The sequence below is a fragment of the Gobius niger genome, assembly GCF_951799975.1.
Source record: "Gobius niger genome assembly, chromosome: 6".
In the NCBI taxonomy this organism is placed as follows: domain Eukaryota; kingdom Metazoa; phylum Chordata; class Actinopteri; order Gobiiformes; family Gobiidae; genus Gobius; species Gobius niger.
In genome coordinates this window covers 6,849,139-6,871,631 of record NC_136857.1, presented here as the reverse complement: position 1 = coordinate 6,871,631, position 22,493 = coordinate 6,849,139, and the positions used below count along the sequence as shown (strand labels likewise).

General features: G+C 38.2%; 3 protein-coding genes across 4 annotated transcripts; 2 read left to right on the top strand and 1 right to left on the bottom strand.

Moving 5' to 3' along the window:
• Positions 1 to 562: 562 nt before the first annotated feature.
• On the top strand, positions 563 to 6,704 carry lemd1 (LEM domain containing 1). 2 transcript variants are annotated; one of them, XM_079558669.1, is made up of 8 exons: positions 563 to 1,015; positions 2,284 to 2,389; positions 2,928 to 3,083; positions 3,450 to 3,511; positions 3,620 to 3,667; positions 3,756 to 3,911; positions 5,634 to 5,710; positions 6,215 to 6,704. In XM_079558669.1, the coding sequence occupies exons 1-8, from the start codon at positions 824 to 826 to the stop codon at positions 6,510 to 6,512; spliced, it is 1,095 nt and encodes a 364-aa protein (XP_079414795.1). In that variant the 5' UTR covers positions 563 to 823; the 3' UTR covers positions 6,513 to 6,704. The 2 variants fall into 2 exon arrangements, with proteins under 2 accessions (XP_079414795.1, XP_079414796.1); XM_079558670.1 differs by lacking the exons at positions 3,620 to 3,667; positions 3,756 to 3,911 and having other exon boundaries at positions 567 to 1,015; positions 6,215 to 6,695.
• Positions 6,705 to 7,591: 887 nt separating this feature from the next.
• pm20d1.2 (peptidase M20 domain containing 1, tandem duplicate 2) lies at positions 7,592 to 17,140 on the top strand. Its single transcript, XM_079558677.1, has 13 exons — positions 7,592 to 7,872; positions 7,949 to 8,035; positions 9,868 to 10,103; positions 10,172 to 10,258; positions 11,628 to 11,761; positions 11,850 to 11,969; positions 13,580 to 13,655; positions 13,735 to 13,796; positions 13,885 to 13,963; positions 14,038 to 14,109; positions 15,023 to 15,188; positions 16,347 to 16,446; positions 16,794 to 17,140. Exons 1-13 carry the CDS (start codon positions 7,653 to 7,655, stop codon positions 16,921 to 16,923), a joined length of 1,569 nt encoding a protein of 522 aa, XP_079414803.1. The 5' UTR covers positions 7,592 to 7,652; the 3' UTR covers positions 16,924 to 17,140.
• Positions 17,141 to 17,944: 804 nt separating this feature from the next.
• On the bottom strand, positions 17,945 to 22,152 carry LOC306964378 (chitotriosidase-1-like; the record flags this gene model as incomplete). The annotated part of the gene is made up of 10 exons (XM_079558369.1): positions 17,945 to 18,327; positions 18,468 to 18,600; positions 18,690 to 18,806; positions 18,875 to 19,057; positions 19,677 to 19,800; positions 20,201 to 20,325; positions 20,508 to 20,673; positions 20,744 to 20,800; positions 21,738 to 21,942; positions 22,128 to 22,152. The coding sequence occupies 10 exons, from the start codon at positions 22,150 to 22,152 to the stop codon at positions 18,011 to 18,013; spliced, it is 1,452 nt and encodes a 483-aa protein (XP_079414495.1). The 3' UTR covers positions 17,945 to 18,010.
• Between the last annotated feature and the right edge of the window lie 341 nt (positions 22,153 to 22,493).

Below are 22,493 nucleotides of genomic sequence, written 5' to 3'. Positions count from 1 at the left end.
AAAGTATGTGAACCCTTTGGAATTTCTCTTGTGAATGTTATGGTCAATATAATATGACCACACTAATTGTTTGGGTGGTATTAGTTTGAGCAGACACTGTTTACTAATCCCATTTTATGACCAACATAAATGTACTGTAAGAAATTCAAAATGGTTCACATACTTTTTCTTCCCACTGTAAATGATAAAAAAAAAAAAATAATAATAATAATAATAATAATAATAATAAAAAAAGTTTACTTGTGCAGAAAACACCCTAAATTCTGTTTAATTGTTTGAAATAAATGTCAATGGACAAGACCATTATGTTTTAATCCAGGGGAGGGGGGCCTGTCTCGTGCACAAGCAAAGGGGCGGGAGAAGAGAGAAAAAGTTGAGAAGGAAAAAAAAAGTTGAGAAGGAAAAAAAAAAAAAAAATCATGATCATCTTGAAGTTTTACAGAGCCTGCTCCAGTATCTGATACTGCTACTCGCCTGTGCTTCATTATTGACTGACAATTGAATTATAATTGAACCATAGAGGGCGATTATTTCGAAATCAATTCGGTTAAATGGGCAATTTCGAAATGAGCACGTGACACACACCAGTAAACAATCCCCCAAAGGAAGTAAACACACAAGTAGCTGGTCCGAGTGAGCCTTATGGCCGTAGACTGTAATGGCGTGTCAATCACCTCGTCAGCAGCAGCTGTTCCCAGTCCAGCCTGCTCTCCTCCTCTCGGGGCTAGCATAAACTCTCCCTGCACAGAAACAAGTCAGAAAGCTTAGCTCAAAAGAAAGATACAGCAGGATTTTTTTTAATTATTTTTTTAGACACAGAAGCATGCCTGTTTTTGTGGATGACCCGACCCAGCTTTCAAAGGCTAGGCTAAAGTCGGACTTAATTGCCCACAATGTCGCGCTGCCACCTGCCAAGAGCAAAAAGGAAGTTTACGTAGAGTTGCACACGAGGCACGTGGATCAGAAATATGGGGCAGACTTTTCAAGCGACGAGGAACCAGATCAGGGCACAGACGTGAGTAAATTACAAAATATCTTAATCGATTTGGGGGGTCTTGGGCAGTGTTAATTTCGTCGACTAAAATATGTAGTCTTATATTTGACGACTAAAATTGGACTAAAACTAAATTAAAAGTTTTTCATGAGACTAAAACTATGACTAAAATGTCCAGATATTTTAGTCGACTAAAATAAGACTAAATAGAAATGAAAAGGAGAGACTAAAATCATCCAAAGTTCTATTGACCGTCTGAAAGAGCCTCATGTCATGTAAATTCACTGCCAAAGGATCAGATCTGAGCTTTGTTCATGTGGAGCAACTCCATGAAGCAGAGGAACAAGATTAAATATGATTATAATGAATATTATCAATGCAAGGTCGACTAAATTCGTCTTAAATTTAGTCGACTAAATTTACTTTCAATTTTAGTCGACTAAAACTAGACTCAAATTGAAGATATTTTTTTTGACTAAAACTAGACTAAAATCGAATTACATTTTCGTCAAAAGACTAAAACTAAATTAAAATATGTTGTCAAAATTAACACTGGTCTTGGGTCACGTGTTAGTGTGAAATTAATCTTCAATTGGTAGCCTACCCATCATTAGGCTGTTTATTATGTGCTTCTGGACTGGAAATCAATCCAACCACACCACAGATCAACCCACATAAAGTGTAATATTGCCTGCCCTTGAAAGTTGAGCATGCAAAATAGGCCAAGATTACAAAAAAAAATCCTTAAAAGTGCAGGGTCCTGGTGGTGAATCTAGTGGGCTTGAAATCTGGGTCACCTCGTAATAAACACACCTCTCAGCTTTCTCCTGTCCGAGCACTTGAGGTCACAGGGCTAACAGCTGTATGGTGGCTATATAATATTTGCACATGCTCCCCAGCTACTATTGCACTTGCTGTGTGCTTTGTTGCATTAGATTGGGCCACCTGTTATTTGAGCAAACACCAAGCAAGTCAAGAGTTTCTTTATAATGTGTAATGGCCAGAAAGTTGCCGACTGTTTGTGAAGGCTGAGTTTAATTTTGTTCTTGGTAAATTCTTTATATCTGCTCTATTATTGTCTGGGATTGGCTTCTAGATGATTTATTCAGGGTGGTAGAATAGGATGGGCTTGAATTATAAATGCAATGCTGATATTCTCTGAACAGTAGGCCTATTTTCTACTGTGTGTTGGTTATTTCAGTGAAATTCCATGGACGTGTGCATATGAATACACTATTTGTCATTGCAATTTCATTAAAGAGCGATGTCTGTGCATGGTTGTGATATAGGAAGATGAGCCAAAGGATGAAGAAGCTCTGGATCCAAGTCATTTGACTGATGATTGTCTGAAAGCTGCGCTCCTTCAACATGGGGTGAAGACCGGACCTATAGTTGGTAAGATCATTATACAGAGAATGTACATGATTAGATATTCTCTTGATTTCGTGATGGTGACAGCAGGAGGGAGGTTTTGCTTCTAAACAGAAAGCAAGTGTAAAGGCTGCGCTTATTTAGGCCATATAATGTCTACACACACATAAACATCTTCACACAGGTTCTGCGTGCACATTTTGCAAATTTTGTTGCATTGAGAATCTGAATCAAATTATGTCGCCAGCATTGTACAGCCCAACGGAATCACAGAACATTAGAAAATGCCATGTCAAGTAATGTATGACTAGTCTGCCATAAGAATGTTTTAAGACAAACATGATCAACCATTAGTAAATATTTATTGCTGGATTAATTATTTATTTCAATGCAGGCTCAATTTACATCCATAGAAGGTAAAAAATACACAAAATTAAAAAAAATATAAATAATTAGTCCATATGTTAATGCAGTTTTTCCATCCAGTGCTTCCTTATAACAAAGGGAGGTACCGACAGCAGCTCATGGGTCTTTTATAAAGTGTGGTTTGTCTGTGTTTTAGCCTCAACGAGGGCTGTGTATGAAAGGAAGCTCACGATCCTTCTCCTGTCCAATGGCCACGGCAAATCCAACGGTAAACAGAACGGAGCAGATGAAGCAGTGCTGTATTCGGACAGTGAGGACGAAGAGGACAGTGATGAAGAACTCGAGCAGCCAGGTAAATAGATCACATTAAATTTTCTTAAAGACCCTAGGGCCTAGTGTATGTGTATATATAGGTTTTTTTCCCCCCAAACAACAGAGGAAGTGCCAGTTGTGGTTCAAACTCATCCATAACTTCGCTAACGCATTTCTAACTGGCCAATAATTCACAGGGAGGCACATGTGTATCAATCAACAATAAAAAGGCTTGATAATTAGATGCACTGCACACAAGGGTATTTTTCCCCAAATGTCTGTATCTACAATTAAAGCAAATGTTATTCCAGTACCAGAAAAGGCCCCTACAAAGGCATATCCTCATAATTTAACTTCACTGTTTTACACTCTGTAGCACCTAAGAGATGTATATATTTTCATGCAGGCACTGAAGAGCCCCTTATACTCGCAGAGCCAGCTGACCGGTTTCAACAAGACTGCAAACAGGTGAGCTTCTGAATGCTGCACTGTATAATTTTAACAGCACATCTCCCTGGCAGCACCATCTAGTGGACAAAACCGGTATCTGAGATTATTTTACAGGTAGCTTTTCAGAGAGAAGATCATACTTACCCTCAGTGCTTTCTAGTATCATCAAGGCTGGTAAATACAATCAGTTTTAAGCTGTGTAACTACTTGCATGTCTTCTAATGTGTGCTCCTTTACTCCTTTGTTCGCACGATTTTTGCAGCGTGTCGGTGTTGCTAAAAACAGGCAACCTAGTCTCAAGCGGAATTTAAGGAATGTGTCAAAATCATCCCGGCAGACTCGATCCCGCGGCACTGAGATTCCCCCTGGCATTAGCAAGGCATCCTCTATAGATCAGACCTCTGGATTAGCAACAGGGGTAGGCAGCTCCACTGGATATACATTTTCAACATTCCTCGTCTTTTCCTGCTTCTTTAGGTTGTGTTCATGTGAAATAACTCCACAAAGATCCTGTAGTTTTATACTGAGTTGCAGGACAAGTCAGGATTATTATTTTTTTCTCGAATTGTCAAAATGTTGATTGTTTGCCGTGTATACTTAATATCTCTGTAATCACCAGGCTAATCCATAAGTGGCCCTAAGTTTATTGCCTTCTCTGTCGGCACCAAGGACATAAGGCACACTTTTTGAACAAAGCACTAAGAATGTTTTTAACTCACCATGTACCACCAGATCCAAACCAAATTGGTAAAGGTTAAGTGCTTTTAGATCTAAAGTAGTGCTGAACCAGGTCTTGTATAGGATTAAACCATGATGATGAAGGCCAAAAAGGGGACAAACAGAATTTATATTAAACAGTTAAATTATATATGTCTCCGCCCTATATCGTGATACATTTTAGAACATGAACACAACCTATTGTTTGGTTTTGAGAAATGTTATTAAGGTCCTTTTTTCTCAATTCCAGCTTTCCTCAATACAACAGTCTGTCATATCCAATGTCTCTTTAGTATCATCTCAGAACTTCAGCATTACAGAGTTGGTTGAACAGGGAAGTTGAACTTACCCGTACTGTATACCTGACATTGCATTATGTGTTCATTGAGATGACTTTTGTATATTTGAAACTGCAGATTGAAAGTCGGAACTCGAGCTCACTCCTTGCAGATGCCTCTCCAGAGTTAAACGAGAGCATTGCACAGGGCCATTGGTCACGGTCCAACAGGGTCAGTAGCCCTCTGTTCATTCAGTCACTCTTTAAACTCACATGCAACCAATTCAGTTAAAGTGTCCGAATGGTTTACTTCGATGGGTGGAGATATATAAACAGTATAACCTAGGTCGCGACAATAAATCAAATAAAATTGAAGTAAAGTCTGAATGGTTGCAATTGGCAAATTGTACTTAGCAGGGGCACGTTCAGACTCTTATGTCTGTGGTATTTAGGTCGAGGCCCGGTTCTGCATTGGTACTAAAGGATTGAATGATTGTAGCATCTCATTTAAACTGGAAGTGTTTGGTTCTTACTGTTTGGTTCTCCACTCTAGAGCCAAACAGTCATTATCATATGTATGAAATCTGCTTACCTTGTAGTTTAGACTCGCATAAACATCTTGTAAAATGCACATAATTCTAGTATTACATTAGCTTAGCACTTAGCTTTTGTGATGCGGTATCTCAAATTTTAATGCTCCTGCGCCACATTTTATTTGGATATTTTATTCTCATAAACCTTTCAGCCATAAAACATTGCTTGTTGCTTGTGTCCCTTTCAGCCAGTGGCGGACATGCCACTAGAGGACAAGTGTAATACAACAAAACTACAGTTCTTCACTCCAGCGGCTGATGCTTATGAATGGAAAAGAAAGGCACAATATTGCTGCGTTTCATAAACCTCTCTATTTTATACAGTATAACAATACTGTCTGGTGGAAAATATGTAACTTTTTATTACTGCCACTTTTCACTTTGGCATGCGCTGTACACAGCTTTGTATCACTCTTTTTTTACTCTACTGGTGATGGGTAAACTCACACTTCTCTTCAGTAAATGTAGAATCTGGAAAAAGCCTGGATCTCCTTTTTCACTTTCCTTTCATATTTTTATGTCTTATTTATTCAATGTTTTATATATCTTTCAGGAAACTGCTCAGGAACCTGCACAGGAAATGTTCAAAGACTTAGTTGCAGACAAGAAAATCACTCCCACAGGCATCTAGTAAGTGATTACATGTAACACAGTGGTCAAATTCCCTACAAGGACAATACCCCTAACTGGTTTAGTCCAGATTGAGACATGGTGTACACTGCAAAAAAATAATAATCTTGAAGTATGTTTGCCCTAGATTTAAGTTAGTAAGTAAAAGCAAAAAAAAACCTTGTATCTACAAACCTCTCAGTGCACTCAAAATAAGATACAGTAATGAATGTCACTTTACATGAAATTAGATGTATTTTTCTTATTCCAAGTGCACAAATGCTTGTTCCATTGACAGATTTTTTTCACTCAAGTCAAAATTACTTAAATTTAGGTCAAATTCTCTTAATTTGATTGATTTTAACCCATCAAGATATCGTCTTTGGCCTAACATATACTCTGTCATATACTGTTTATTCCCTGTTTAGCTGTACTTCAGCCGTACTTTATGTGAAAACTTTGGCGCTAACTTTTGTTTACGTCTTACAATTATGGTATGATTAATATTTATGTATTTCTTTTCAGTGCAACTCGGCGCAGATCAATCAAAGGAGCAGCGGGGCGACCTGTTCAGTACGTCTACCCGGACACCCCTGTCAGTCCCACCACTCTCCAGAGACAAGAGGTGGAGCGACGCCTGGTCCCTCTAAAAATACAGATACTTGTTTTCCTTATTGTAGCAATTATCCTTTATGTAGTCTATGTGTGTGTTGAGGACTACACCTTCAATCCACTTTTGGCCTTAATGGACGTCCTTAACGAGGGGCTAGACACTGATGAGACTGGCACGCAACAAGTAGAAGAAATTTTAGATCTGGAATAAGGTATATATATGTACTTTCATTGTTACATGTATCTGTTTACACACATCAGAAGTCTATGTTGATGCTTCTTGATCAAATTACAATATTTTATTTAAATGTTATTTGTTTTGGTGATGTTAATTTGAATATATTCAGTTTCTGGAGTTCTTTCATACACCTTGTTGTTGCAGATTTACTTACTGCAATTAAATGGATCCTTTCCACTTTTAAATTGAGTGTATGTTCATATGTAGTAATTTTTTTATATAATCAATAAACTATACTTTTCTTCAAATGTTATGATTCTTCTTGGAAATGAGTCATGTGCAGATTTCCACAATTTGGAGGTTTGATGTAGCTACCCTGTGGAGAAAGAGTATGTGATATGTGAAGCTATAATTTATTTACTTTTTGTTAAACTTATTCAAACCACAAGCAGTGCTCAATTTGAGGGGGAACATAAAGTAACGAAGAAGTGCTTAATTCTTTTTTTTTTTAATCAGTTTTTACAGAAACAATGGTGTGTGATGTGAGCTCTAGCACAAGCTCATTAAACATTTCTTCCATCTTAAATCTTTGTCTAATCCTGGATCCTTTACCCTCAGAGATGGGCGTCCCCTCAAATGGGCGAACAAATTAAGCCCAGATAGTCCCTTTCCTTTCAAATTAGGACCAGGGCTTAAACCTTTTTTGGATGGATGACTCAGCCTATTTAGAGCCTGAGTAGCCAGGCAAACCTTAAACCTTAAGAAAAATGCTATAGACCTATTATAAGTAGGCTATGTTTGAATTTCTGACTAATAACTAGTGACATCATATAGCATTAGACACATGTCAACAAACTAAATGACAAAATTTGAATGTAATTGAAAGTGCATATCCATAAAGATTACAGTGTATATGCCATACAGACCAAAACAACAAAGCATAAGGTTTGCAACAGCTTAAAACATAACCAAATGTAACTTGCTTCTCACCTCAGTAGTGCATAATGTAACCTATATATTTTACACTCTCCTGGTCTCATATTGAAGAGGGAGGGTCCGTGTTTGACCCTAAAGGCTCCAGGGGGTGGCGCTGTTTCTCCCAGATCCAGCTACTAACCTACTGTATGAGCCGCTGCCAGTCCTCCTGCTCCTGTTCGCCGATCAACAACGACAATGACAGACCCAGGGAAAAAGTTCCGTATTGTTAAGTTTTTAAAGATTATAATTAGTTGCGCCGTGTTGACAATCGCATCGCTGCTCACTGTGGCTACGATAAGGACTCTGTCGATGGACGTCAACGCTGGACTTCAACTCGCAAACTGGGAAAAGACCACTAACCTGTCTCTTGTTTTGGATCGGCACGACAGAGAGCAGCTATTTGCTAATTTGAAAGGTAGTTTTGATAGCATGACAAAAGGCCCGCGCTGGAATATATAGCCTTTTATGCCTGTCTTTTCCTCTCCCCACAGACGCCATCCGGATCCGCACGGTGTCATACTCCCAGACCAACCTCAACACCTCAGCTCTGCTCCTGTTTGACAGCTTCATTCGTAAAGGTACAACCATCAATCTGATTCTGTCCATGACAACACGCTGCTACAACAACTTTGTAATTGGTGGCAGCTAACGGGAAAGTAGCAGCACGCATTAGCTACGAGACCTAGCTCACATGACCTGGTGTAAATGTCATTATATAGTGGCTTGCTGTGCAGGAGCTATGCTAACAACAAGTGCAATATTACTGGTAGCTCGTGTCATTAGCATCAAATAAATGGCACCGCCAGAGCCATGATGATAACAAAATAATGGAATAAATTGTTTCAAGCGACCCTTGAGCAAGACACTGCGATTGTTGACGGTCAGAGAGGCCACTGGGGTAGATAGGCTGCCATATTTTGTTATTCAGCCCCCGGGCAGCTGTGGCTACATCATTAACTATCTACGAGAAAGAGCCAGCAGGGCTTCCCAATGCTTTTAGGCCATTCTAAACAAACAAATATGCAAACAGACTGGGACCACCCACTTTAAAATGTAGCCATTGATTTCATGCTTTAAAATCTGGATTAATTCAGTTGCAATACTTTAATTTGTTATTGGGCCGAATATAACTGTCACTTAAAAATGCAGTCATTATAGAGTGATGCATTTTTTTTATTATTGCCTCAAAAACTAACTAAAGCTCCGCACCGTCTCACTCTTCAAGACATTTATTGCTACAACATTTCAGTCAAACTGACCTGTCAAGCCTGACGAAGGTCTTGTATTAAATTGCCCTGCCTTCTGCGCACCTGTCGCCTCCCGGGTGTGCGGAGTCCTCCTTTGCAACACATTTTATTAAGTCATCTTGAGAGACCCAGCCCGGTGACTAGCAACCCCCACTTTGGGAACCAATGGCCTCGTCCTAGAGCATTGAATCTATAATGCTAAATATGAAGCATTATTAAGGAAAATTACGTGACTGAAACTCATGTACTGTTTACAATGCATTCACCAAAAAGGAGTAATATTTATTATGAAACAACAAGGATAAAGCTACATAAAGAAACCATATTTACTTATTTTTTACATAGCCTATTCAGTTGTGAAAGATTTAGTCGCTCTAGCTGGAGGGCTTTAAAGGAATAGGCCACCGTTTTTACATACTGAGATATGCTCTTACCTCACTTTAGCCGAGTTAATATATCCCCGTCTGGTCTTTGTCCGTGCGCTCTGCCAGGCAAACGGAGCACATACGCAGCCTCTCCCACATGTCCTATAGCTCCAAAAAAGCTCACGATAGAAGCTACCAAGCTCTTCCACGTGTTCCCTATTTAAATAAAGTTACGTGAAGTGTTTTCATGCGAAGTATATTTATCATTTTATCATTATGCCTCAAAATATAGTCCCCCTTTTTATTTGCTTATAAAATCGACATGTTACATTTCTGTGTAAATATACTTTGCATGAAAACACTTCACGTAACTTTATTTAAATAGGGAACACGTGGAAGAGCTTGGTAGCTTCTATCGTGAGCTTTTTTGGAGCTATGTGACATGTGGCAGAGGCTGCGTATGTGCTCCGTTTGCCTGGCAGAGCGCACGGACAAAGACCAGACGGGGATATATTAACTCGGCTAAAGTGAGGTAAGAGCATATCTCAGTATGTAAAAACGGTGGCCTATTTCTTTAAGAGCTTTGTTTTTACTTATTTGAAAATTCCACTGTGCAATCATTAAAACCATATAAAACTAGAATGGTTTAACTATTTTTGGCATTTAGTTGTTTATTGGGCTGCTTCTCTAAAAGCTTCTTATTGTTGTGATGCCTATAAATACATATCAATCTCATACACTTTGTCCTTATTACACCTTTCTAATTTTTAATCTCATTCTGTTTCTCTTCAATCACAGCTTTCCCAACCGTCTTCTCCTCCAGCAAAGTAAAACATGAGCTGGTGGCCAACTACAGCCACTTGTTCTGGGTCCAAGGTTCACGTCCGGAGCTGCAGCCGTACATGCTGCTGGCTCACACTGATGTAGTTCCTGCCTCAGAAGACGATGCCTGGGACGTCCCACCATTTTCTGGCGAGGAAAAGGATGGCTTCATCTACGGCAGAGGGACTATGGATGACAAGGGTTCTGTGATGGTGAGGATCACAGTTTGTTTAGGATAATCATTGAAAAGCCAAATTAAAGACATATTTATTTTTAATAGGGAATCCTTCAAGCCTTAGAGCACATATTGATAAAAGGCTACACACCACGAAGGGGATTTTACATAGGCCTAGGCCATGATGAGGAGGTAAGTGAAATCGAGGAAAATTAATAGTTTTTGACATCATGAATATTCTTTTAAATGTCAAAGACAACTCTTGCCTCAGTTAAGGGGACTGCACTGTCTATAGAACTATTTACTCAGACAGATGCAAGATACTTACTAGTTTTACTTATGCAATAAAAGCAAGAACACAGTAAATGTTCACAGAAAAAGAAAATATTCTGTCCTCAATTTTTAAATCCAATCCAATCCACTTCATTTATATAGTACATTTTATAAACAAGTGTTTCCAGTGTTGCAAATAAGATCGGCAGTATAGAAACAAGAAATGAATATAATATAATAAAATCAAGTGAAACCAAACTCATTCAACTAAAAAGATAAAATAATTTAAAGCAAAATAACTAAGTAAAATGCAATAAAATTAAATGAAAAACAATAAAACAAAATAAAAGACACAGAGGACCACACAACTCACGCAGTGTTAAAAGCCTGAGAATAAAAGTGGGTTTCAAGACAAGATTTAAAACACTCCACGGTGGGGGCAGAGCGTACCACAGCTTAGGGCCGACAGGAGAAGGCTCTGTTCCCTCTGGTCTTAGGAACCACGAGCCGGAACTGGCCCTCAGACCTCAGAGCACGCACTGGAGTGTAAATTTGGATGAGGTCTGTGTCAGTCCATTCAAAACTTTATAAACAAACAATAAAATCTTACAATCAATTCTAAAATGAACAGGAAGCCAATGCAAAGAAACAAGGATTGGTGAAATATGTTAATAATAATACATTTTATTTGTTTGGTGCCTTTCGAAGCACTCAAGGTCGCCTTACATCAAGGAAACATGTTAAAATGCAGGAACATTAAAGAACAATAAACAAGACACATGCAAAGGGCCTTCTATAATGAGCTGACTTTTTTTACTTGTAGTAGAGTGACATCCGGTATGACATGTAGCTGAAAGTAGCTAATGTGCTATTAGCAGTCTTGTTATTCTTTTTAGCCTTACCGTGCTGGTGCAGCTCAGTTAACCTCCCTGAGAGTTGTGGAACTTCGTAGTTATTAATCTCATACTTAAGAACAATTACAATTGGGATGTTGTGTTGTTGGATGTTTATAAATGGAAAGTTATGCATGAAATGTTTCTTTACCTCAACAAACAGTTTAAATTTTATAGCTCCTGGCATAAAAACTGGAAAAATTGGGGACAGGTCCTTTGCATAAGTCCCTCTTCCTGGGTTAATGCACACATAATGTTTTTCTTGAGTTGTCAATCTATAAAAAACAACTGCTATATACAGGGCCCTTAAATGATCTTTTTGAAAAATGTGAATACAATGTTTTAATACTGGCATCATTCTGCGTGACCAAGTGTGCGTGTTTTGTTTTTTCCAGGTCAACGGTCTTAATGGAGCAGTGAACATAGTACGTCTGTTGAAAGAACGTGGGGTTAAACTTTTGTTTGTCCTGGATGAGGGCTCTGCAATATTTGATGGAATACTAAAGGGTCTAGATGGACCTGCAGCTCTGTAAACCCAACACGTAACCATTGATACTATAGTCAGAGATTACGCTGCATGATTATTGTTGCATGATGTTTGTGTTTGTGTGTGGCAGAATTGCAACAACTGAAAAGGGCGCGACTGTGTTAAAGCTGAGTGTATCGATGCCTCCAAGTCATGCATCAATGCCTCCCCGTGAAACTACGATTGGGATATTGGCAGCAGCGGTCAAAAGGTAAGTCACTGCTGAGGGCTCTTAGCATTTTCTATCTTGTACACTCATCTCAAAATATCAGCTTTGTAGCCCAGACTTATTTGCATATTGGTTACAGAATTTAAATTTTCCATGTATCAATTCATGCAATTCACAGTACATCTGCACAGTACACCGATTCAACATCATAAACACATCAGGGGGTATTGTGCTTTTTTCAATCACATAGCACCAGTCTATAGCACACTACAATGATGACGAAACCTTCTGTTGGTCTGTAAATGCAGTAAATTAGAATAACTGCCTTGTATAACATTGCTCTTTCAAAATGGCTGTAGTGAATGTCTTGAAATAGGCCTCTGTCTCTTTAAGAACCTCTGACCCTTTCCGACACGCCCCCTCCACATGCTGTCTGTGGCATCAGTGGGGAGGGGGTTCTGCTGAGGAGCAGTGGTTGGTTACTTGGCTGGTGACGAAAGCTCGGAGGCGTCTCCAGGAGGTGGGGGCGTTCCTAGGAGGACTCAGGCAAAGCTGTCCCTAAAATGGCTGCCATCAGAGTTTTTACAGATTACTCAAAAATACGTGAATGTGCCAAGGCAACACTTCAGGCATGTTTTTAATGAGGGAATGACAGAATAACATGATTTTGCATAATACCCCCCTTTAAAACATGCACTGCTTGGTCAGTTGTCCTGATCAAAGGATGGTCAAAGATTGGACTTTAGGAAATTATTGATCTCACAAAAATCCTTTACAAGGATACTAAAGGATATTATCTGTATACTGAATACTAGATTAGGGCTGAAACAATGAATGAATGAATCGATTAATCGATAACAAATCGCCTATCGAAAGCTAGTTGCAAGTTTCAAGTTTAATGGTTTTGTATAGCCCAATATCACAACAGAAGTCGCCTCACAGGGCTGCACCAAACATTAAGGCAATAAAACAGAGCAATTAAAAGTTCAGGTGAATCCAGGCAAATATAATGTCCAATAGGAGGTAGCGACGAGCGGCATGGGTTTTCCCCCGTCCTTAGACTCTCCAGCACGGCAAGGAAAAACTCAAAAACCCGGCAGGAGAAAAGAGAAACCTTGGGGAGAACCACAGAAGGAGAGATCCACTCCCATGGACGGACAGGCTATAGAGACATAGGGCCGAAGGATCCCTCAGCAGACGGGCCAAGATCACAGACCGTCCAGTCCTCTAGTTGTTTGTTGAGATAGTTGTCAATTATTATAGTAAGTGATTAATGGTTTTCTAGTATACACAGACTTAAATAGAGCAAAAATGACATGAACGTTTCTTTATTTTTGATGGAAACCTACTTTGTTTTTTAAGTTAGGATATGTAGTGTTTTGTACATTGATGTAATAAATACCTGTCTGTGTCTCGTCCAATCAGAAATCAGAGTTGGCACTGGGAGCCTCCAACAACACTCACTTTAAGTTTACTCCATCAACATGTCCTCAAAAAAAAGAAGGAAAAAAAAGTTCATACACATTCACGGCCAAGCGATTCATCGTAAAAATAATCGGTAGATTAATCGATTAATAAAATAATTGTTAGTTGCAGTCCTATACTAGATTGCATATCTGCTGTTTAATATGTGTTTTTTTGTGTTAAAACAGATTGGAGGAGAACCCCATGAAGCGATTGTTTGGTCTGGGGCCTGAAGGGGGAATGTTCGAGCATTTGGCTCATAAAGTAAATGAAAATAATGGAAGGAAATAATCACTATGACACATCTGTTTTTGATTTTTGGCTCTAACAATGGTGTGTTTAGTTCAGGTTCCCTTTGAATTTTGTAATGTCAAACCTATGGCTGTTTGCCCCATTAATTTCCAGGTAAATGATTCCCATTTAATACCACAATAATAAGTTAAATTGTTAATATTTCATTAATATAAAACATAAGAATCGTTTTACGTTTCAGAATCATGGAAAGGAATGAAACGACCAATGCCTTTGTACGGACAACTACAGCTGTCACAATGTTCAATGCAGGAGTGAAGGTATAAAAAACACATTTTAGAAACCTGTAGACGAGTATTCATAATCTTTGTTACACTTTTCATTCTTTTTGCAGGTGAACGTTATAGCTTCATATGCAGAAGCATTTGTAAATATGCGAATCCACTCAGCGCAAACCCTGAAAGAGGTACGTAGTGTTTAGAGATGGGAAATATATTATTAGAAATAAACCAGTCTAACCTAAATTCTATGGTTTACCTAGAATGTTGAGTTTATAATTTTACTAAATTAACTAAGAAGCTGCACAGTGATATTCATGCACTCTGTTGGTAAAACGTTAAGTTAAAAGGATGATCCGGGTGTTGCACAAATGTCCAGGGCAGTTTTGGGTACAGAACTCTGTTTTAACCCTTAGATGCACACGTCAAAATGGCCACGGGTTGTTATTCTTCAAAATCTTTAAAATGAAAAGTTGTAATATATTCATATTCCAGGTATTCCTCATAGGGACCATTTTTATTTATTTTTTCCATACATTTTAACAAATTGCAGTTTTTGTATCACAACCCCACTTGTGGAAGAGTGGGGCCGTGATAAAAAAAACCTGCAATTTCTTAAAATGAATGAAAAAATAAATAAAAATGCAAATCACCACATGTCTCATGTTTTATGAGGAATACCTGGAATATGAAAATATTACAATTCTTCCTTTTAAAGATTTTGAAGAATAACAACCCAGTTTATTCCAGAAACGCATTGATTTTAATTGGGATCATTTTTGACCCCACTCATGGAAGAGTGTTGGTATTGGTAGGTTGTGCATCCAAGGGTTAATGTTGGATGTAACAAATCACGCAATTTAAATTTAAGCCATTAATGCTATTTATGTTTGTGGTTAATTTGTGGATACTTTCACAGTGAATTCTATTTTTGAGGCACACCTTTCTATAAACTTCAACACTGCAGCTTAACACGTTATTCTCGGGGGGAAAAAACAGAAGGATTTATACTTTCAATATTGCCTACCCCTCATCAATATGTTTTCACTGTTCTTAATACAAACTTGTTGAAAGCACACCAGTATTTGATATCCCATCCAGGTTTTGGAGTGTGTTGAGTCAACAGTGGGAGACCCCCGTGTGAAAATAGAAGTAGTTTACGGGTTTGATCCGTTACCGATCAGCCCCTACGATGACACGTCTTTCGGATTCCAAATCATTAAGAAAACAGTGCTGGACATGTTTCCGTCAATGATTGTTGCTCCAGGTACAAACAAAGTCATATTCTTTTCAGTTGATTTTAGGGATGTCACAATATCAGATTTTATTGACCCAATGAACAAAGAACAAAATATTTACATATTTTATTAAAGCTGCCTTAAGATTTTCTCTTGGATTTTTTTTGTCAGCAAACCTTCTCCCGTCACCTGTGCCCCTCACTCCCCCTTCGAACATCCCATGCATTCAAAGGGAAATCTCATTAATCTTGAGTGCAACACACATTTATCAGCAGAATAAGTAAACTATGTGGCAAAGTAGACATTTTGACACTTACCATATACTTATTTGCTTTCATGCAAGTCTGTTAAGATAGACAAATAATTATTATCATTATTATTATTGCTTTTAGAGCACAAGAGTATAACATTTACAGTGCAGAGGTTTTATTTCCCACTACCCTTGAACGCCTCACACAGTTCCCAGTGCGTGCTCTGTAAACACAGAAATGACCAGACTGTACTTTGTAGATATTGGATTATTAAACAAACAGGCTGCATCTGTTCCGATGTTTATCAGTTCACTGTCTTTTGTAAACTTCTTTCATAATACTAAATTCTGACTGTGTCTGTGTAAGCTCTCAGTCGTACAGGAGTTGTCTAACCTAGATGCAACAATTCCAGCCCAGCAAATTGATTAGCAGAAGGCAGCTTTAAAACAAACCTTCTAATAGACAAATGACAAATTGTTATGTGTTCATTTTTTTGCTGCTTGCTCTAAAGCTGGTCTAATGGTCTCGAGGACGCTCCAGGATCAATTGTTTGGAAGGTTTTCTCTGCTGATGGACCCTCTCACTAGCAAACCTACAAAACAATTGGTCCTGGAGCGTTGTAGATGCCACTGTGATAGAAACTAAAGGCACCATGCTGACCACTAATACAGTCGCTGGGCCACTACAAGGTCAAATACACACAAATAGCAACTTTGCTTTTGGTATAAAAGTTGCATAATGCATCTTGAAGTATTTTCCTTATGGGTTTACTATTTTGGAAGAATTTTGTATTGAAGTCATCTTTAGTGTAGTGGCACATTTCAAAGGGATTCTTTTCTAATATTGTGACATCCATAATCACAATCCATTTTCAAGTTGATTAATTTTGAGTAACTTTCTGGTTTACTGGCTCATTATTCTTTTTTATCTGTACAGGGATGTGTATTGCAAATACCGATAGTCGGCACTTTAAAGACCTGAGCGGCAGCATATATCGATTCACCCCATCCATTTACAAACCTGGTGATGCTCAAAGGTAAGACATCTGTTTGTTATGAATGTATTTGCTATATTTGAAAAAGCTACTCAAGTAAGTCACAGATCCTCAAGAACTGTACTTACTTTTAGTACTTAAGTATATTTTCTAACCACCTCTGGAAATATGTACAGCTAGAATAATACAAGAGCCACATCCATTTATATGTTTATTAAAGTCTGTTTCATTTGTGAATGATCCTTCTGATCTATTTGTGAGTTGAATCCCGCCATTTACTTCTCAAATCTAATTATGTGAACTGTCCGCATCCAGAATACAGTCAGTAGGCCTACTGTTTTTAACATATAACCTTTAGAAGTAACTGTTACTCTATGCTCTGGTTTTAGATTCCATGGCATCAATGAAAGGACATCTAGAGAAAACTATGAGGGCATGGTTCAATTTTTCTTCAGATTATTTCAGAACTGTGACATAAAGAAGCTTCCCGAGTCACACACTTCAGTTCATGAACTATAGACGGCTAATACATGACTGTTTTTAAAGGTTATTTTTTTATGGCAAGAAATTGACAAAGCTGATAATATAATTGTAGCCTTATTTATACTATAAAAAGATTCCTGTTGTCATGAGATTAAAACACAATTATTAATATTTTCAATCACATTTTACTTTTGTACCTTTATACAGAACAAATGTTGTTGGTACACGGTTGTAACTGCTGTCAAAAAAAAAATGTTGAAACTATTTCAATAAATTCTATACCATTTTGGCTTAAAAAAAACCTTTGCATTTGTCCTAATTTGTATTAGTAAGCATTGTAATTTTCATCGTGATTTGCCTTATCCTGCAGTCAAGGCAGCGGCTGCTATGTCTGTTTTTTCCAATTCTGTTTATGGCAGTGCTATGGCACACACACGATCTTGTACTGCTATCTTAATGAGGACATGCACTAAGATAGCAGTACTCACACTCACATAATAACCATGTATGCAACCACTGGCTCTATACCTGATAGAGCCAGTGGTTGCCCGATACTACCTAAATTTGTTTAAGGCTATTTTATTTTATTATGAATATCATTGTTAAATTACTTAATGATTATTTGTTAATGAAAAAAAACCCAGAGCATGTGCATCATGAAATGTACAGTTATATTGTAGGAGGAGCCTCTACTCTGAAGTCCCAAGGTTATGTCCAAAAATCGGCGATATTGTAAATGCCGGGAGTATTGGGTTAAAAAATGAATGCGCAATTCCAGCAGATGGTGTCCCTCATTCCGGTGAAGAACTGTGATGAGGTATGAAGGTTTTGAGTTTGGACCACAATTAACAAATATCTATATGTCCTCGGAGCAAATAATTGTTGTACACAAAAACGATATTGTAGATTTTTATTTCCAAGTGCTTTTTAGATTTTTTTTTTACTTGAGTGAATGATTTCTTTACCTTTTCTGACTTCATTAGTCACTCAAGGTGCTTTACATCAAAGAACCACTCACCCATTCATGAACCAGTCTGACACTGGAGGCAAGATGGGTGAAGTATCTTGCCCAAGGACACAACAACAGTGTGCGCCTGCGGGATTTGAACCACCGACCCTCCGGTCACAAGATGACCCGCTCTACTTTCTGCCCCACTGGTTTGTAATCACAACACTTGCAGCTGTCCTTAAACATTAAGCCACTATTACAGTTCTGAAGGTATGTTCTACCATTTGCACAGTTGTAGTAAGATCCCATGTCAGCGGGATTAGCGTACAGACCAGTGGCTTTGGTGGCACAGAAACGGTCATTTCTCCCTGTGGTTGGCGCAGATGTAGGTCGGACAGGAGGCCTGATGGGAGCAGTGACTCTGCCTGTCGGAGGCTCGATAGAAGGTGTGACTCTGCCTGTTGGTGAAGCTGTCGGAACTGCGTTTGGTCCTGTAGAAGAAAATTATTTTAGGAGACAGGCTGTGCTTAAACAACTGATTTCAATGTTGTCCTGGAGCAAGACATAAAATATTTATAAAAAGCCACAATAAAGCACTATATATTCCCTTTAAAAAATAACATTTTCCCACCTGATAATAAGAGAGTGCGGAGGAAGTTGATCAGAGCATAGTTTCCTTCGCCACAGAACTGTCCAGAAAAATCGTCCAGATCCAAAGCCCAAACAAAGGCACCTCCAAACGCTTTCTCCTTCAAATACTGAACCTACATGAAGACATTGCAAAATTATATAGAATTCCCTGTGATATTTAAACCACATACAATATTAGATACAGCATTGAAGAAAGACTTACTTTAGTTTGAAAGCTGACTCTGTTGTCATAACCAACCCACTCACTTTGTTTAGTGGCATAAGGAACTTTCTGGTCCTGAAGCATTTGAACAGTGGCTCCTTGAAGAAAAGGACAGATCTAAAAGAGGATCAAATGTTTCTTTTTTAATATAGTATCCATATAAACAGTTATGTGTGTGTATTTACCTCATAATACGACCAAAAGCCAGCCTCTCTTGTGTATTTGCCAGGACTCGCTGCGCCACTGGCTGGTGCTCCGACTTGACTGGACTGAGAGGCCAAACGAAAAGCGCGTCCATATGTAGCAAAGCCCATATTCAGCTTTTCTGCAGGTGTTCCTTTAGTGAGCCAATCAGTCATGGCAGAATCCTATAAGTATAAATAATTTCATTTAAAGGGATAAGAGATGTGACAAGCAGAAATGGGCAGTCAATTATGTTGTTACAATTTTAAAAATGGCTAGAGGAGGACATCTATTTTAAGGCCAGTTGACAGGCTCAGTGGGGCTTATGACGAAAACATGTCTGGTTCACCAGCACAAAAAGTCAAATCATATATTTTATCAAAACAACATTTGTTTTTATTTTTGCTTGTGTATTTAGAGGTCTACTTTTTATTTAACATCTACTTTTTTGTTTTTGAGCACTATTCTTTTAGTTCTTGCACTCTTAGAACATTTCTAATAGTGTGGCATGTGGCATTAGTGCTTTAGAAGGTGCCGGGGTCGATCCTCGGTGGATGGGGCCCTTCCCTCCTGTCTACTACTACTACTTTCTACCACTAGAAACATGTTTATTAGGCTAATGGTTTGTTGTGTGTCAGAGGTTCGGGCTTCCATCTGTCTACCCCAGGGCCACTGTGGCTGAACAGTTTACAGAGGGCAGACGTTTGAAGCACTTTGTGAACATATCTGTGATAATTGCTTTGGAAAGAATTACTCTTCCTTTCCCACTTCTCTCACCACCACAAAGGTCATCCATACACTCACAGTATTTAGATAAACATTGACCCCAGTGTCGTAGGTCCATTTGTACAAAGGGCTGTGATGTCCAGTGACTGTCTCCCACGTGCCGTGAAAATCGTAGGTCATCACATTGATGAAGTCCAGGTATCTGACCACACAAGAACAGTGTATTTCAACTAAATGTTAAAAACATTTTTGAGGACTGAGAATCCAAATTGACATTACATGGCACACATGTTTACTACTTGTCTGGGAATTTATCAATAGAAATGTGTACCATGTGACATATTGTTTGTTTGTCTTCTACTGTTCAGTATAAGAGTTAAATCGCAAACGGGTACGTTGTGTGTATGTGTGTATGCTGTGTTCCAAGGCTCTCGTACTTTGTACTTGCAAAATGTTCTTTTGTACTATTGTTGTAATATACATTTATATTGTAATGATTCAGGGGGTGGGCGTTTAAAAGCTTTTGCTTCGGCCCACCCCTTTTGAATTCAATCTATTTTTCATCTTTATATGTCTAGCTCTTGTTAAAAGAAGAATTTTACTTTTGAATTTCTAGTACGTCATAACCAGCTTCAATAGTTGCTTTTCCAGCGGACACAGCAGCAGACAGCAGTAATCTGGACTGGCGTGTCGATTGTGCCTCAGCTGCATAAGCTGCAGAAAGTTCCTGTACAAGAATTGGACAGAGATTAGTCATTTTACAAGGCGGAATTTTTTCATGAATTATTTTTTTGTGTTGTCTTTTTATTATAAAGTGAATTTTAAAAATGCAGATAAATTGTAGAAATTGTTGTTCTATATAATTTTTTTATTTTGACATATTTTATTAACTTAATCCAACCTCCTTACTTTACACAGCAGTGTAAACCTCTGCTTGTCCTCTGGAGGACTCCCTCTGGCTGCGGGATATTCCCAGTCAAGGTCAAGGCCATCAAAGCCGTTGTTCCTCAGAAACGTGATGGAGGACTGGATGAATGTGTTTCTATTGGCTTGTGTTGAGACCATGGTAGTGAATCTGAAAGTCGTTTTATTATTACAGAGGACTTGACCTACAGATATCAAAGCTTTGATGGATTTGTTCTTACTTTTGTGATCCAAAGTTCCATCCTCCAACAGCCAACAATGTCTTAAGAGTCGGATTCCTTTAAAAACATATGAGTCCAGATTTTATTAGTTGGATCCTGAACAGGAATTGAATTATGTCAAAAATTCAGATGTTGAGCATGAGGCCAAAATGGAAAACATCAGCTTTGAAAGAATATCTTCAATATTAATCTTATTATTTTGCCAAGCCTATGTGATGAATATCACCACTTTCTGTGTCATGGGTAAATTACTTTGTTCATTTGTGGTTACAGAGAAGATGTTAACATTTGTGCTTTTGTGTTTCACACTACAGCAATTAAAAAGAGATCAGGTCGAAATATCTACAATTTCACATATTAGTGGCCAATTCTACCATATCATTCTGTGATGCCTTCCATTGTTAAACTATTAGGGGCCCCTCAGCTTGACAGCCCTTTCCAAATAGCTACTGAAGCACATTTTAAATTCCTACACAAGCTGGATGAATGGAATTTACAAATGCATATATTCTTTGTGCCCCAACCATAAGAGCACAGTGAATACAATCATATAGCTAAATTCAGTGAAGTGCTAACTAAATTATCCTCAAACCAAAAGAAGCCCTCTCGTAGGATAAAAGATCGAAACTATAATCTATTTTATGATTTACTGTATGTTATTTTGTCCATCATGTTGAATCATACACATATCAACACAGCCTTTGAGAGTAGTTTTGCCCTCTGTCTGAAAAGCGGTGAAACTGGTCCTCAAAGCTGAAAAGACAAAATGTGTAACTGTGTATTGTACAGGACTACAGATGGAAAGTAGCCCATGGCACATTTACACAAAGTTACTGTATTGAGTGTTCATTAATATGCAATATGTCAAATAAACAAATAAAGTAAAGTATATTTTGCTGCCTCTTGGCCAAGACTTCCTTGAAAAAGAGGTTGTCATTCTCAATGGGACTTTCCTGGTTAAATAAAGGTTAAAAAAAATAAAAAAAATACTGACCTCTGTTTTAGGCCATTGAATGCCTTATACATTTCAATATCATTCCACTCCACAGTCACCAATGCATTTGCATCATTGATTGCAGCAAAGGCGTAGATCAAATGGGTGCATAGGTTTGGATCGATATTAGCAGGCACAAACTTGCCGCCCTCAGGCCTGTATTGGGACCAGTTCGTATAGTAGCACACAAGTCTGGTGGCTGAGACTGAATGAAACAATAATGAAAATATATGTGAGGAATCATCAAGAAAAACTAGGATAATAATGTAGCTTTTCACTCACCCAGACTGCAGCCAACCATGAAGAGCACTGCAAAATATGAGTTTGCGTCTAACGATTAACCAACAAGACAAACAATTATACTCAAAATAATATAGCCTATTCACATACCTGCAAATACAAGAAGTTTCTTCATTGTGCATGTCCTTTCCTGCTCTGTCTTGACTTAACTGACAACAGATTTTTATTTGCAAACATACTTCAACTAACCATTAACTAAAAGCAAAAGTAAATTGGACGTTAGACTCTTGCGTAGCCTATTCAAATCAATCCAAAAAACAGCGCTTCACCTTTGACATTACCACATGCCACACTGTGTTCAAATCAATCAGACTCAGTTTACAAAGTGTTTCAGACATGCAGCTTTATTTTGCGACACAAAGTCTAATAGCAGGGTCATTAATATTGTTTTTTTTTTACAAGATGGCAATGACATGTCGATAGAGAAACCAAACAAATGATTCATATTGAAGCATT

What these genes read in the sequence shown, in the direction of transcription:
- lemd1 (XM_079558669.1), top strand. Translation starts at nt 824, where the DNA reads ATGCCTGTTTTTGTGGATGACCCGACCCAGCTTTCAAAGGCTAGGCTA. An exon ending in TTCAACAAGACTGCAAACAG is followed by an intron (nt 3,512 to 3,619) that starts GTGAGCTTCTGA and finishes GTAGCTTTTCAG; the next exon opens with AGAGAAGATCATACTTACCC. An exon ending in CCTCTGGATTAGCAACAGGG is followed by an intron (nt 3,912 to 5,633) that starts GTAGGCAGCTCC and finishes TATATCTTTCAG; the next exon opens with GAAACTGCTCAGGAACCTGC.
- pm20d1.2 (XM_079558677.1), top strand. Translation starts at nt 7,653, where the DNA reads ATGACAGACCCAGGGAAAAAGTTCCGTATTGTTAAGTTTTTAAAGATT. An exon ending in TTTGCCCCATTAATTTCCAG is followed by an intron (nt 13,797 to 13,884) that starts GTAAATGATTCC and finishes TTTACGTTTCAG; the next exon opens with AATCATGGAAAGGAATGAAA. An exon ending in CAGCGCAAACCCTGAAAGAG is followed by an intron (nt 14,110 to 15,022) that starts GTACGTAGTGTT and finishes TATCCCATCCAG; the next exon opens with GTTTTGGAGTGTGTTGAGTC.